This window comes from Adiantum capillus-veneris, chromosome 4, assembly GCF_014529385.1.
Source record: "Adiantum capillus-veneris isolate H3 chromosome 4, ASM1452938v2, whole genome shotgun sequence".
Lineage (NCBI taxonomy): Eukaryota > Viridiplantae > Streptophyta > Polypodiopsida > Polypodiales > Pteridaceae > Adiantum > Adiantum capillus-veneris.
This window is the reverse complement of record NC_140934.1, coordinates 101868675-101885238: the sequence shown is the minus strand read 5'-3', so window position 1 is coordinate 101885238 and position 16564 is coordinate 101868675. Positions and strand designations below refer to the sequence as shown.

At 44.8% G+C, this 16564-nt stretch overlaps 1 protein-coding gene across 15 annotated transcripts in view; it reads right to left on the bottom strand.

Moving 5' to 3' along the window:
* LOC147459708 (uncharacterized) overlaps positions 1–16564 on the bottom strand; it is a 185060-nt gene that overhangs the window by 62334 nt on the left and 106162 nt on the right. For 11 of the 15 annotated variants that reach the window (XM_086510920.1, XM_086510907.1, XM_086510908.1 and 8 more), the window contains 2 exons: positions 3662–3936; positions 3237–3578 (listed from right to left, as the gene is read on the bottom strand). In XM_086510920.1, the coding sequence (XP_086367046.1) occupies positions 3237–3578; positions 3662–3936 (617 nt within the window). Of the gene's footprint in view, positions 1–3048; positions 3168–3236; positions 3579–3661; positions 3937–16564 lie in introns of all 15 variants that reach the window. The other 4 variants (XM_086510918.1, XM_086510919.1, XR_015187902.1 and 1 more) reach the window with 3 other exon arrangements.

The following is a 16564-nucleotide window of genomic DNA, read 5'->3' as shown; positions in this document are numbered from 1 at the left end:
CATACTCCCCACACCTATAGCATAGAATGGGGCGATTCGACGGGCAAGGTGGGGGACGAAGTGGTCTTTGCTCTTGTTGCATAGGGTTGGCAGCTGAGGTGTAGAAGCTCTGAGGACCTGAGAGGGCACTAGCATGATAAAAACTTTGAGATGGAAAGGTGCTTTGCATACCTTGCATCACTGGCATAGGAGGGGTTGTGAGTAAGGGTGGCATTTTGTTTGGTTGACCATAAGGAGAAACCATATGGGATGCATGATCCAAGCTTTGTTGAAGCGTCGGGGCGAGGCTCTGTTGTAGGTGTCGCAGTCCCTTCAAATAGTAGCATTCCTTGTCATCATGGCCGAACTTCTCACAGAAGTGAAAGTAAGTTCCGAGCGGGCATTCTTGCGGAGGATGCCCGGAAGAACGCCAGGAGGAGAGAACGATTTCTCCTCTTGAAGAGCTCGTTGTAACTTCAGAGCTTCTAGTTCTCTGCGTAAAGAAGTAAAAGGATCAGAGGGACTTTCTAAAAAGACTGAGGTGGTCTCTACCCGAGGAGAGTCGGTGAACAGCTTCCTAGATCCTTCTATCCGAGTAGTAGCTACGACAAACTCCTCCAGAGTGGCATCAGGTCGTAGACTCTCTCGGACTTTTTACTAGGACGTTTTGGGAAGAGCTTTCTCTACCCACTTCTTAACCATGAATTCACCTAGCTGCTAGGGAAGCTTGGCGACTAGAGACTTTTCTCTGGTTATGAGCTCTGCAAAAGTAACTTTGGGCTGGAGCACCAAGTTAGCCAACTCATCTAGAACCTTCTCTTGGAAGTCCCCTGGTCTAAAAGCTTCACAAAATTGTTTTCTTATATGGCCCAAGTAGTAAAGTGGTTTTCTGCAAGGTGGATGGAAAGAATACTAAGTAGGCGTCTTCTCGGTTGAGGCCACGACCTCGGCAAAAGGAAACAAACCTCCGGGCATGGTCGTCGGCATCCTCTGTGCAGGGACCCTTGAGATCGGGAACTTAATATTCACCTTAGCTAGAACGCTTGTGAGCTCCTCCATGGCTATCTGTGCAGGAGCTTGTTGCACTAGAGCTTGTTGTAACACAGGGGATGAGAACTTTATTGATGGGGGTGACTGGGGAGGCGTAGAACTGGTTGAGGAAGAAGGTAAGGGTAATGGGCTGGTGGAATTCTGCTTGGCACGAAAGGTTGACGCTTCCTCTGGTAGTATTTCAGAGGACTTAGTAATGGGATTTGTCGCTCTTTTGACTACCTTGTATGTGTCATACAGTAACCGAGAAGCCCACCCAAGCTTGGGCATGAAGACCTGTAACTTTTTGAACACTGGTCCAGACGCCACTAGACCAATGCAAGTGATTGGACCACTGAGTGACTGGACCACTTGGCTAGACCTGGACGAGAGAGGACTAGACCAGGCCGAGAGACTACTAGACCGAGACGAGAGACTAGACCAGCGGGTCTAGAACTAAGTAGGTCAAGGTGAACTAGACTCGACCGAGCTGAAGCAGCCTCCAACCCAATCGAAACCAACAGACCAATACAGAGAGTTTAAACCCAGTAGCTTCTTGACTTGACCGTCCACGGAGTGAGACTTCACATGAGGTCCCCCCGGGTGTGCCAAAAATGACAGCACCTGTAGCGGAGATAATGTGTCGTGCTCTCTATGGTGGATGCCCCTCAGTGCAATGTGCGTGAGATCTCACTCCACAGAAGAAATGAAGAACAGAGCAACAGTAGCAAGACTCAGTAGTGAAACCTGAACAATAGGAACATCGACTAACTCAAAGAAACCAATACAGACTCTAGCATGGCAGCACACTCAGCGCCAGCCCACAACTCATGGATACAATGGGGGTGTCGAGGCTGAGCTGTGCAAGGATCGTGAAGACCTGCTGTGCGTGAACGCACGATAATAGACTCCAGACTATTGACCACACAAAGTAGATACCCTCTGATCCAAACCCACTACAGATATATACAAACATGAAGAGCCACCAAACGGCTGCAAAATATCCACTCCCACTAAGCCTATCTCTGAACTGTGGTGGTGGTGAGCTGGCCATGGTGTCGACTGGACCACCACCTGTATCCCTGCCACGTGTCACCGACCAGGCGAGAGAGTCCGTCCAGTGTGAAACCCGGCCCAACTGTAACTAATTGCATGTCCCGTGCCAGTGACATTGTAGCCCTGCTACACAAAGATAGAGAGGTTTGTTGGGAGTTCATCTGCACCCTGACACTTTGGTTCATGTGGAGAGCCCGATGTTTCCATATGTTCAAGGCTCAGCCCGTCCCACTGGTGGAGGTTGTGCGTGACATCTTGCTGGAGTTGATCCATACACTCAGGGGACAGTTTGAGAGGCTTCAAGGCAGCTCCGACCGCATGCGGGAGCACTGCAAGGCCATCTTGTGACTTTGGCGACTAGGGCCCTTCTTCACCATAGCTCATGGGGCACCTAGATGGCAGTACCGCCCACCAATGTGGTTATTTCCTCCTCCCATACCTTAGTTTAGCCATCATTATACATATCTTGTTTTCGCATTGGGAGAGTCTTCCCACATTTTGATGTAGCCCTCTCCAATAGGGGCAGTTTGTAGCCCACTGGGCACGTTTTGCAACTAATGGAAGGATCTTTTTCTTGCAAAAGAAAAAAAAAAACTGCCTTATAAAGACATCAGTAACTTCCAATATTCCTACACGTGAAACAATATGCTTCATCCCTGCGTATAAGTATAGGCATAGCTATGCTATGCATAAGCCTTTTGGACGGATGGATCTATAACTCTAAATATCCTTTAAGTATATGGTGTTCAGACCTAATACATGCATGAGCCATGTCCAATTCCTACATACTTAGCATGCTCCAATCAGGGGTTGACTTGACATGATGCCCACAATGTGTGGTATGACAAGTCCAAAGTTGGGCTGGTATCCAAATACAGCTCAAATATTGGATGAGATCTCCAGCCCGAGGCACAAAGATTAACTCATGCTTTGACTCAGGGAAGTGAAAATTTTGAGGTTGAGTAGTGTAGGGGGGTAGTTGACCTATGCTTTAGCTGCACCTCAGGTTAAGCTCCGGTGAAGCTCCAAGATCCAAGTAGCTTCACAATAATCACAGATCCCAGTACCTTTTATCCACAAAATGGATGGTTCTAGATAACAAACTGAACAAGAGAAACTGTGAGCTTAGCACGTAGTATGTGTAGACAGCAGTGATAACTTTCAGTAATTACCTCTTCCTCAATTGACTCCCATACGGAATCTCTGCACCGGTCCCCAACATTCCAGTTTGACATATCATTAAGAACAATTATGTCTCCATCAACAGAACTGTCAGTCAAGCTGCTTGTTGTGTGTCCATCCTGAATGTCTGCATTCGATACTGACTTTCCAGCAGTTACACTGATGTTGTTCAAATTGGCATGGAAACCACTGTCAAGAGCTTGAGGAATGACTCTTTCTGAAGGGGACTCAATATCCATTAAGGGCAGAATACCCTCATTTGCTCGAACAAGAATGACAGCGGTCCACTCCAAACCCTTTGCCTGAAATATGGTTCCAAAAATCTGAAAAGCCTAATGAAAATTCTCAAAAAAGCAACACAAAATCGTTTAGGAGCTTTATCATCAATAAGAGAAGTACAATGAGCAAGACAAACCTGATGCACAGTTGAAAGAACAACTGAATCCATTGGCTCAGGTTCGCATGTGTCTCCTGCATCTTTTATCAAGGGTGTGAAACAGCCATCACAATCCCCTAGCTCTCCATCATGCAGCTTCAGAGAAACGTGGTCTATAAAAGATTGCAGCCGCTTCATAGGACCACTGATGGTTTTACCAAATTGTTTCGATTCTAGCTTATAGCTTTCTCGAAGTGAGTGTCGAGCTGTTTTGTCCTGCAGGAGTCTCTTGTAGCCGCTGGATTTTACCACTCCTTCACATATTGTTTTTGTAAGTTGAAGTCCAAAGAGAAAGAGAAATACAAAAGACAAGGGATACAGTAAACGCTTGGTAACTACACCATCTAGGCTCACAAACCAAGCAATGCAACAAAACTTTTCGCATAGAGGAGTTATATCACGTGTTTAAGAAGCCAGAAACAAACTAAATATTAAAGCCATTACTAAACACGTTTCTGTTCCAGTTTCCTATGGGACATGCATTTTGTAAGTTGAAGTCCAAAGAGAAAGAGAAATACAAAAGACAAGGGATACAGTAAACGCTTGGTAACTACACCATCTAGGCTCACAAACCAAGCAATGCAACAAAACTTTTCGCATAGAGGAGTTATATCACGTGTTTAAGAAGCCAGAAACAAACTAAATATTAAAGCCATTACTAAACACGTTTCTGTTCCAGTTTCCTATGGGACATGCATTTTGAGTCGGTGTCACAGATTGCTCACGTGTCAAGCCACTTAAGAACGGAGCCAACCTTGAGATCCCGGCCGAGGGGCCTAAACCCTAAAAAGAAGCAACAGAAGAAGTAAAAGTTCCACCAACTTTTGGGACCCCGTCCGATGGGGCCCAGAGGACACAAAGGCATTAAAATAAAGCTGGACCCACACACACACACACACAAAAAAAAAGAATAGCGTAAAAACTCATGATCTGGCAGCCAATAAGGATCTCCGGATTTCGCGCTGAATGATGGCATGGCAGCTTGTACGGATTTCCGCTTTTGTGCTGGCTTGCTGACGTGGCAACTGGTACGGATTTCCGCTTTTTGCGCTGGCTTGCTGACGTGGCAACCTATACGGATTTCCGTGATTTATGCTGGCAGCTTTTGAGCACCTGCTTTTGGGCCCGTTGCTTTTGAGTTTGAAAGATCTTCATGTAGCTACTTTTTATGGCAAAGGGCCTTTAAATAAGAGCCAAGAGCTCTTTCTCTAGCATGCTTCAGTACGAAGGTGCAGAGGGTGGAGTACTGGCATTGTACTGAGTTCAAGTAATCTAAAGAAATACCGAAAGGGGCGCCAAGGTTTGGGGCCAATACTCTCTGTGGTGGAACTCCGCCACTCCCCATGTCGTCTCTCTCTTTCATTTCAATTGTTATTGAAGTGCTAAAAGTCTGTTCAATTTGTTCTTTTCCGTTGGGACGTGGTGCCCTCCTTGTGACAATGGTATCAGAGCATCAGGCATGTGCTTTTCTGAAAGCATACCGGTCCTACAAAAGAGCAAATAGAGCAAACCGGCGCTTCCAAAGGCTACTAGAATTTTATTGGAAGAATCTTCGTGTTCCGATCCCGGACTTATTAGCCACTCCCACCCTTACTTCATCGCGCATTGGGCGCGCTCCCATCTTTATCGCTATGTCTTACAGGATATAAGCCATAAAGATCATTTGCAAGAGAAGGATCCAAGATTTGTTTCGAGCTGCTGTTTTCTCAGATGCAGTGCCATGCAATGGTGGAAGTCTATAGCTACCAAGCCGCACACTCCAAGGACTTGGCAAGCTTTCAAAAAAATTTTTGCCCGAAGTTATATGGTTTCTGACATCTTCCTTTGGAGTGCAACTTCTGGTAGAGTGGGGTATCCTGAAAAGCTTGCCATGGAAACCCTAGCAGATTACAACTTGTAGTCTTTAGACGTCTCTCAGCAAGTGTCTCTTGTTGATAACCTTGGAGGTCCAGTGTGATTGCTATGTCTTGGGACTGCCATCGCCACCAAAGGAACACTGTCTGTCCAAGAGCTGATGGACCATGCTGTGGTTGGCTACGACTTTATCGAAGGAATCTAACCCTAATATTGGGTGCAAGTTTCAGGATGGAAAGTCAGTCGACTTTTCGAGCTCGGCTGATGTTGAGACTGCTTTCTAAGTTTGAATTTTGTTTGAGAACTTGTTTGGTGATCCTGTTTGGAATTTGTTTGAAATGTATGGTATTTGTTTTGAGCCTGTCTTGGTGCCAATTTGAACTATTTGACTATGGTTTGAATACTAGTTTCAATGCTTGGTGACTTACTCCCGGGTGGAGTAGTGAGAAATGGTGTTTGAGAATGCTTGCACATACTCATGGCCCGGAGCCTTGTGGTTATTTGCGGGAGGAGTATTGAATGCTTGAAAAAAATATTGTTATTGTTACTCCCGACCTAGACCTGGATGGTTATGCGAGAAGAGTATTAAGAAGTCTGAGCAGTGGTTACTCTCAACACCTCCAAATGATGCAAGTTGTGGTCTGGGGGGCGTTTGGTTGTAAAAGGCCTCTATATTTCCTAGCCCGGATCTTTTTAGGTTATGCGGAGAAGTGATGAGGGAGTCGTTGAATATCTCCCGGCCCGGACCTTGTTAGGTTATGCGGGAGGAGTGTTCATTGGCGGCTTTATGTTTTTATGTCTTGTAACATGCATATGTGAGCATTTGTGTTGCATTGTGATGTGCCAACCACTGAATATTCCTTTTTGGATGACATACTTTTGGGCAGTCAACGACCCAAGATGTTAAGAGGTCCGATCTAGAATGAGACTCCTTATTGGATGAGATTCTTCTGGGAAGCCAACGACCCGGGAAATCAGAGCTCTGATTTCGAATGATAAAACTGATTGTCCCTCTGAATATCCCTCGGAATGACCCTTGGAAATGTTTGAGCTAACTTGAGCTGTTTTGCAGATATGCTGTAATCGTGGACGATTACTTTCTTCAAGAAGGGGAGATGTCACAAATTGCTGACATATCAAGCCACTGAAGAACGGAGCCAACCTTCAGATCCCGACCGAGGGACCTAAACCCTAAAAAGAAGCAACAAAAGAAGTAAAAGTTCCACCAACTTTTGGGGCCCAAAGGACATAAAGGCATTAAATAAAGCTGGACCCACACACACACAAAAAAAAAAAGAATAGCGTAAAAACTCATGACGTGGAAGCCACTACGGATCTCCGGATTTCGCACAGATTTTTGTTTTTTGCGCTGGCTTGCTGACGTGGCAGCCGATTCTTCTAGGAAGCCAACGACTCAGGAAATCAAAAGCTTCGATTTTGAACGATAAAAATGATTGTCCCTCGGAATGTCCCTCGGAAACGTTTGAGCTAACTTGAGTTGTTTTGCATATATGCTGTAATCGTGGACGTAATCATGGACGATTACTTTCTACAAGGGGGGATGTCACAAATTGCTGACGTATCAAGTCATTGAAGAACGGAGCCAACCTTCAGATCCCGGCCAAGGGACCTAAACCCTAAAAAGAAGCAACAGAAGAAGTAAAAGTTCCACCAACTTTTGGGGTCCAAAGGACATAACGGCATTAAAATAAAGCTGGACCCACACACACAAAAAAAAAAGGATAGCGTAAAAACTCATGACGTGGAAGCCACTACGGATCTCCCGATTTTGCACTGACTAATGACATGGCAACTTGTACGTATTTCCGCTTTCACTGGCTTGCTGACATGGCAACCTGTACAAATTTTCGTTTTTTTGCGTTGGCGTGCTGACATGGCAACCTGTACAGATTTTTGTGATTTACACTGGCAGCTTTTGAGCACCTGCTTTTGGGCCAGTTGCTTTTGAGTTTGAAAGATTTTCATGTAGCTGCTTCTTATGGCCAAGGGCCTTTAAATACGCCAAGGGCTCATTCTCTGGCATGCTTCAGTATGAAGGTGCAGAGGTTGGAGTACCGGCATTGTACTGAGTTCAAGTAATATAAAGAAATACTGAAAGGGGCACCAAGGTTTGGGGCCAATACTATCTGGGGTGGAACTTCGCCACTCCCCGCGTCGTCTCTCTCTTTCAGTTCAATTGTTATTGAAGAGCTAGAAGTCTGTTTAGTCTGTTCTTTTCCGTTGGCATGTGGTGTCCGCTTTGTGACAGTCAGTATTGAACCACCTTAAGAGTTATTGCGCTGCTAAAAAATTGAACCCTGAAGCGTCATTGCCCTCCATATATAGCTCTACAACTAGCGGATATCAGGATCCGCTATTCATATTTACCTCAATAACTCAAAACTGGAGGATTGCTTGGGTCAATGCTAGAGTTAACCTCTCTCTGGAGAGCTCCTAGTGCCCCAATTTATTCTAGCGACAGACATAAAGGAGTAAGGGCTGTTTTGTGGCTATGCCCTCTTCTCCCTCTTTGCCACCTCCCCCTTCCTCCCAACCACCCACGCCAGCAACGAGAGCACACTCCAACAACGAGTGATATGAGACTTTGTCCCTCCTTGACTCCTTTCAGCCGTGCCTAGAGGACAACTCAGCTTTGATGTGGGCCGTAGGGAAGAGGGCTTAGCTTATGCTTTCATGCAGATATTCTGGCAGGGATGAAGGTGTTGCAGGCAGATTATTTATAGCATAGTAACAAGGAATGGCCGTTTTCAGGTCTCCATTCCCCGTTCCCATTCCAAGTTCTCGTTCTGAATCCCCGTTCCGTGTTTCAAACGTGAGTACCCGTAACAGGGAATGGCATTTTGTTCAGCGTTCCTGTTCCGCGTTCCCGTTCCGGTTTCCCGTTCCTGGTAACTATGATTTATAGGTTCATGTATTTTTGCCCACCAAGGAAGATGAGGCAAGGCATCTCTGAGATTAAATTTAAGCACCCCTCTCGGTCATGAGGGGGTGCATATTTGAGTTGATTCACCTTTGTTGAGCTTGAGTGGGCGAGTGCTGTAAATGCCCATGGCTGAAGGTTAGAGTTGCAAATTGGACACATTTGAGGGGAATTGCGTGCAAGTGATTGGACAGGTAAAATTTGAAATTCCAAACAGGCAAGGAAGCTTATGTATAGAGGTGACCTACTTTCACCTTTCTATGTGAGCATGTCGTGTGAAACCCCTCGGTTTTAGGTACACTTTTCAGAGAACCAGAGTTCTTATAACAGATCCACGACACTGGATCTTAGACCCAGTCCCTGATAAGGTATTTAGAGAGGGTTGGAGTCTATGTGCCTTTGAGACTAGAACCTTGGTGAGCAGCTTTGGAGCAACACACCCCCCCACACCCCCCTCCCCCCAACACACACACACACACACAATTTTTTTTTGTAAATCGTTTTGATTAATTTACTAGTAGGAAACCTCGAGGCGAGGAAGATCCACGGAAAAGATCATATACAAAGGAAAGAATACATAAGTGTCCGCGGCTGTGAAATAGGGCTAAAAGCATTTATAGGAAAGCTGATGTATCTTTGTGGTGATATCACCAACTTCCAAGGCAAAACGTGAAGATTGCCTAAGGAAAAGCTTGAAGAATGGAAAACGATCTGCGTCAAAACGGTGGAACATATAGCCATTATGTTGCTGCCACAGGGTCCAATGAGACCAATATCTGACCCACATGAAGACGACTGCAAATCGCTATAAGGAGGAGAATGCCAAAAGCCCAAAACAGTTTGCGAAAACAATAACTAGAAAGCGAAGCTGCATACAAGCTGATATGCGGTGAAGAAAATATCTAGTAATGTAGCAATCTTAGAGCAGGTGACAAACAGTCTCTTCTGATGTCAAGCAGGGGACACAACAAGAAGAGCAGATATGACATGCACTGAGAAAAGTGCCGACCAGGAGAACTCAAGCAAGCAGCACCAGAGAAACAATTGATCCTCCAAAGGCTTGAAACATTAATGAGTTCCTGTGGTGCAAAATGGCCCGCAGACTGTGGAGATTGGAGCATCCCAAAAAGTCAAAACCGTCTGTGAAAAATGCTGGAAGGAAAATGCAGCCGACACTTGCTGAATGAAGAATCTGGAGTAGCGACAACCCCGCAATAAGTGTGGCACGGTCTCCTCAGCTTCATGGCATCTGAGGCAGCGAGAAGGTGCACTATGCCGTGCATGCAATAAGCTACCAACAGGTAGAGCTCCCACTATGCAGCACCACAAGAAAATACGTTCCTTCACACGTAGATGACTCTGCCAAATGCTAGACAATGTTCGTTGCCACTATAAGGATGACTTGGAGAGTGACCACAATTGATTACCATGATGCACAATCCACACATCAAATTGCAAGACAGCATAAACATTGCCGGCTGAAATGCATTCCAGTCTGGTAGTAGCAAGATTCCATTCAAAGAAGCAGGAGTCCAGGAAAGGGTGAGCGACCACTAAGCATCCTTTGAATCTCCAACCAAAGAGGAGAATAGTGGAGTCCCAACCAACAATGGGACGCCACATCAGCGAATGAAAGGACATGACCCACGTCATCCACCACCTAATGCACCTGACATATTCCTTATTTAGAAAGACAATACGCCTGGCGAGGAGACCATTGGACCAAAGTTGAAGAGAATGCCCCCCTCCAATGAAGATTCACCTAGAGAGGATTGTTGACCATGCCATGCCAAATGCGAAGTGACAACCTTCCAATCAACAATGAGAGAAGAAGTAAAGAGACATCCTCGAATGTGTCCTTCAAGTTTCCCAAAAACGACGTCACAATATGCCGACTGCCAATGACCAAAGGATGGCTGACAATATGTGCACACAAATGTGATACCATGAATGTCTAGGGTTGTTGTTGCTCCACCAAGATTGGCAATAGCATAGCTTTCCGAGCTAGAACATGACTTTGCAAATCCAAAATATTCAGCCCTCCAAGGTGCTTGGGAGAACACAGTTTGTCTATAGATAAAAGCCGAAGACCCTTTCTACTAGCCGAGGTCCACCAAATATGCTCCAAAATACTAGACATAAGGGACTGCAAGTGCAATTAAGACAAGGATAATAGAAGTAAATAAAACTGCAAATAATCCATGAGAATGCACTGGACAATCTTGCGATGCACATGTGGCCAAGTGGACAATTTCCAATAATTTAACTTGGAATGCAGAAATTGGAGTACCAACCCAATTTTTTCCCAGTTGATACATCCCAAGCCAGTGGATAATCCAAATGATGAACTATGATGTGCGAAGAAACAATCTCCCCTCGCCACAATATCTTATGCCAATCACACTCATTCAAAAATAATAGCTTGGATTTACGAAAATTAACTTCGAGGCCTTCCGCCAATCCAAACAAGTGAAGAGTATGCATAATTTGCTCCACATCATCATAGTGATTGTGAGGCATAAATAAAGATTCATCCGCATAAACCTGTCCAATAAAGTGTTGTTCAGATGGTAATGTTAGGCCATGCAACCTACTAGTGGAGGTCAAGGAATCCAAAAGATAATAAGCAGGGGGTGTGTAGTGATTGCATAAAGCAAAGCAAAGCAAAGCCAACAAGGGAAGAAAGTGACGCCAAGTGCGAGGAAAGTCCACCATCTCAACCCAGACAGGACACTTATGACGAATAAGGCTCTGATAAACCTTGGTGAGGGCCTAGTACAAAACACGAGTCATTTGCGTATTGAACGAGAGAGGAGACATTTCAAGCAAAGAATCTCTAGCATCCATGTCTACTACTAAGACCTCATATAATCCTCTCTTGCCAAAGTAAACCCCCCCGACTGCTTGCTGCTTGACCAAGAAATCAACCCATTGGCCTACATCTTGAGCAGTAGGCATTTTGCTCGGAAAGAAGAGAATCACCGCATTCAAGGCATATTCAGCAATCGGATCCATAAGCTCCTACACAAGAATGCACACTTCCATGATAGAAGCAAGCCCTTCCCAGGCTCGACATGCATCTTCAAAATCCTCATGTAAACATTCTTTGATGAGAGTCAAGGCATCCATAGCCGAATTCTCCATGCCTTTCCGGTGCTTGTAAATGCATTGTTCTAGAAATTCATCAAAAGACGTAATCACATACCAAGTCCCATGGCTAATTCGGGAGCACCGCACACACACCACACGCTACACATAGGGGCTTTGTAAACCCTTAAGCACATTGTACACAGTCACACACACTTTTGTTTTCGGAAGTCTATGGGCACACTGCACGCACACGCACACACACACACACACACACACAAACACAACTATGCGAGCACCAAACTGTTGAGAGCAGGTCGCAGGGCCGTGCTGAAATTTGCGCGCAAAGCTGGGCAATGCGCAGAGGCACATTGTACACACGATGTACACACACACACACACACTTTTTTTGTAATGTCAGATTGAATTACAAATGGGAAACCTCAAGGCGAGGAAAACCCATAGAAAGTATTACAAATTGTAACTCAGAAACAGTCAAAGTAGAGCTAGTAACGGGTAACAGGGCGCTCGTCCAAGTCATAGGAAACTTGAAGAGACTCTCTAAGAGATATCTTGAAGAAAGAAACATAGTCCACTTGAATCTGCTGAAACGTGAGGGAATTCAGTGCTCTCCACACTATCCATAGCACCCAGAATCTAACCCAGCCGAAAAGGTGTGCATACGACCGAAGCAAAGGCGGAAGCACTCTAAAGATCCAGAAAAATTTACCAAATTGTGAGCCAGGGAAACGCGAGCGAAGAGCCGAAGAGATGGTATCCACACACTGTCACATACGAGAACAAGACCACAGCAAATGTGGAATATTCTCAATGGCTGCACCACAGCAAACGCATCGCAAAGAGGCCAAGCTCCTAGAGCACAATAATTTGCCAGTGGAGAGAACCCCAACAATACATCTCCACATGAACAAACGCTCCTTAAGAGGTAGCTTAGCATGCCACACTTTCATAACTTTACTCCGCCACCAAGTAACACTCTTATTCATATTCCATACCATGTTACAATGTTCTTGGAGCCAGGAAGATGACTGCAAATGATAGTACACTTTCTTTGCAGATATCAAACCAGTCGAAGAACCAACGTAGAGCCAATCACAAATTCGACTGTCTTCAACAAGTGGCGGGATGGGAGATATAGAGTCGACCAACTCCTTAATGTTGTCCATGCGCCTGTAGTGTAGCCTAAGTCCAAAGGTAAGAGCAACCTGTCTGAACGAGAGCACCCGTCCTTCAGCGTCTATCACATCTATTATCCTGTCAATACCTTTGCGGGAGAGAAATTAAGCCTGTCTAGGAGAGCGTTGAACAAGAACTTTACTCCAATGTAAACTCTCCAATTGAAGTGAACTCCCATCGTCATCATCTCTATCATTCCACAACAATTCCCTCGTGACCAACTTCCAATCTACCACGAAACTGGAAGTAAAGGGACATCCCAGAATTGTAGCCCAAAAACCACATCCCAATGCGACAACTGCCAATGGCCAGGTAGACAATTTCGAGTAATGCAATTTAAATCTCAATTTATTCTCAACCCATTGTAACAACTTCACATTGTTAACCGACCAAGCCAACTGATAACCAAGATGCCTCACAATTTTGATCAAGCTTCACTATTTCACCTAGCCATAACATAGCATGCCAATCCATTTGATGCAACGGCAATACTTTAGATTTTCAAAAATTCACTTGCAAACCTGCAGCCAACCCATAAACACATAGTGCTTCCATAATGCAACGAACATCCTCAGGTTGATTTCTTGGCCAAAACATGGAGTCATCCACATACGCTTGTGCCACAAAATGATCATGAGCTGGCAGTTGCAGTCCATGTAGCCCACCAAAAGCTGTTTAGGAGTCCAGATACAAGAGCAGAGGATGTGTAGCAATAGCATACAACATGGAAATTAAAGGGCATCCTTGCCTGACCAATCAACCAAGATCCCATAACCGAGTCAGCTCAATATCAAGAATTCTAGCAGATTGACTATTTTCATAAAGAAAATAGACTACTCGACACATCCTGGGCCCAAAGCCAAAAGCCGTCATGGCCTGAGCAATGAAGTCCAATGAGTAGTATCAAATGCTTTCTCTATATCAATCTGCATAATGAGCACATCTTGTCCAGTATATTTTTGCATACTCAATTCCAATAAAAGGGTTTGCAATATTATCCGTAATTTGCCGACGAGGATAAATTCATACTGAGCAGGATGTATGCCAGAAAACAAATGGTCAACAACACGTGTAGCTATCATTTCCCACAACAATTTGTAAACGACCGGCATAAGCGTTATTGGATGCCAATGTGAGAAGGATTCACACAATGCTTGCTTAGGCAACAATTTCACAAGTCCTTCTTTCCACGATTACGGCAATGATTGTGTGGTCCATGCATGATTTATCATGAAAAGGAGAGGCTGCTTGAGAGCTTCCCAAAAGCGAAGGAAAAATTCATTTGTAAGCCTGTCCCATCCAGGAGATTTCCAACAGCCAATATGTAACACACTGTCGTGCAACTCATCCTCAGTAAAACTGGCCTCAAGGGTAGCTGCATCATTCATTGTCAATATAGGATGTACATAAGACAACAATAACTGTCTGGCTTGCAAAACCTCAGTGGAGGGAGTGACAAGCTTGGCAAATACTCGTTGAAATGATCCGCCATTGAGTCCTCCAATTGACCTTTCTTGGTCATCCATTGCCCAGCCTCGTCTTTAACCCTTTTAATAGAAGCAAATGTCCTCGAATGATGCAAGTGCTTAAAGAATTGTTTCAACGAACAACCTTTATCCATAAAAGCGTCTTGCCTAGATCTAATTTTCCATTTTTCAAGTTTTCTCTTATCATTATGTATCAACGAGGTTTTAGCTGCGCACAATTCCTCTTTTTCTGAATCAGTAAGCCTTCTAGTATCTGCAAGACTTCCCAAGGCTTGACAGGTCGCCTTATCTTCCTGTACTTTATTTCTCAATTGGTACATGTACCACGAACCATAGTCCTTTGTGACTGCTTGGAAGCGCATGACAAAACGATACCATCTTACATCCACATCAATGAACATATGAGCGACAAGTGGAGGAATTACCGCTTCAATCAAAGTTTGAAATGCTCTATGTGAAAGATATGCATTATTAATATGCAACAAGCGCTACGAAGAAGCGGGAAATCTACATCCAATGCCTCAAAATAAACCCAGAGCCAAAGAGGAAAATGATCAAATAAGGTGAAAGACTGGCCAATCCTCATATCACATGCAAATATATCATATTGCGGAGTGCCCAGTATATACCAACGATCCAATCGTGCTCTATATCCAGAGTGAGCATTATGAGTAAATGTATAACCCTGCTCTGAAGAGTGCGTGTTGGCCCATAGATCCAAGACACCTGTATTACTGACCATGGCATCCCAATGCGAATGACCAGTTGTGTTGTCCGTGTTTGCAGGTGCATTATTAAAATCCCCGCACCAAAAAGCGTGTGAACGCCAGGGGTATTTGACTAACTCTTGCCAAAGATGACTTCTTTGTGCCGAGGAAATATATGCATAAATACGAGCAAATTCCATAATAATCCCTTGGACAAGACATTGAACTACCATCCAACGCCCCGCCGGATCGTTATGGGCTAAAACCGGCTGCAATTCATTACGCACCATCATCAAAACACCCGAGAAAGAATCAGTACCAGCATAAGCAATCTAGAATCCCGCATAATACGAAGATTGACCTACGAAATCATGCTGATTATGCTCCTGTAACACCACTATATCTGCTTTATTTGTATGTACATAATGCCAAATTAACTTCCACTTGTCGTGTTTGCACAGTCCGCGCACATTATACGTAAAGCATTTAAGAGGAAAATGCATATGTACAGTATTCACAAGAGAAGCATGAGGCACGATAATCAAGTAGTATTACCCATGGGCACATCCGCTTCCATACTAGCAATCAATGAAGCGGACTCCATATGTGTTCCTTGGTGAGAATTCTGATACAGCAGCAACGACACAGAGGCAAGAAATGCTTCTAAGTTCGAGGAAATCCAACTATTTCCACCCAAACTGGGCACCTTTGCCGTATCAAGCTCTAAGAATCTTTAGTAAGCACCCATGGCAATACATGTGTCATCTGCATATTGAAAAACAAGGGCGACATTTCCAATAATTGTGAGCGAGCTTCCATGTCTGCCAGTAACACCTCATAAAAACCACAAGCACCAAAACACACTCCTCGAACAGCTTGTCTTTTCAACAGGAAATCAACCCATTGACCTACATCTTGTGCCGAGGGCATCTTGCCAGAGAAGAACAAAATGACCGCATTCAATGCATATTGTGCAACCGGATCCATAAGCTGCTGAACCGGAATAACCACTTCGGCAGCTGACTCCTGGCCTTCCCAAGCATTCCAAGCATGAGCAAAATCCTCCGACAAACACTCTTTGATGATGTTTACAGCATCCATCGAGGAAAGATCCACCTGTCTCCTACGCTTACATACAGCTTCTTCTGCCATAACCAATTAAACTGCACTTTCTAGAGCACACTTTGGACTAGCACCCACTTTATATTTTGTAATTTTCAAGGTTTCTAGGAAAGACTCTGCTGAATACACCGAAAAGAACCTTCTGCTGAAAGTATATATACACAGACAAACCCACAGTCACTGACACCGACAGAAAGGCCGCGTGCAGGTGAAAACTATCTTCAACCACCGGCATGCTGGGAAGGGCTTGTGCAGTGCAGGATTTGTGCAGGGCAAAATCTCGCGACAAACAAGTGGCAGAAGGATTCACTTCACCCGAAACCAACCCTCCACACACGCGTGCGCGCGCGCACACACAGCAAGAGCTGAAAACTGGACGAGCTGTAAAGAACCTGCAGAGGACCGAGGGGCGCGCAGGAGCATAAGTGCACAACGCTGTAGACTCGTGGGTAGGAGCAGGTCCGTGCAGAAGAACACTTGCGCACAG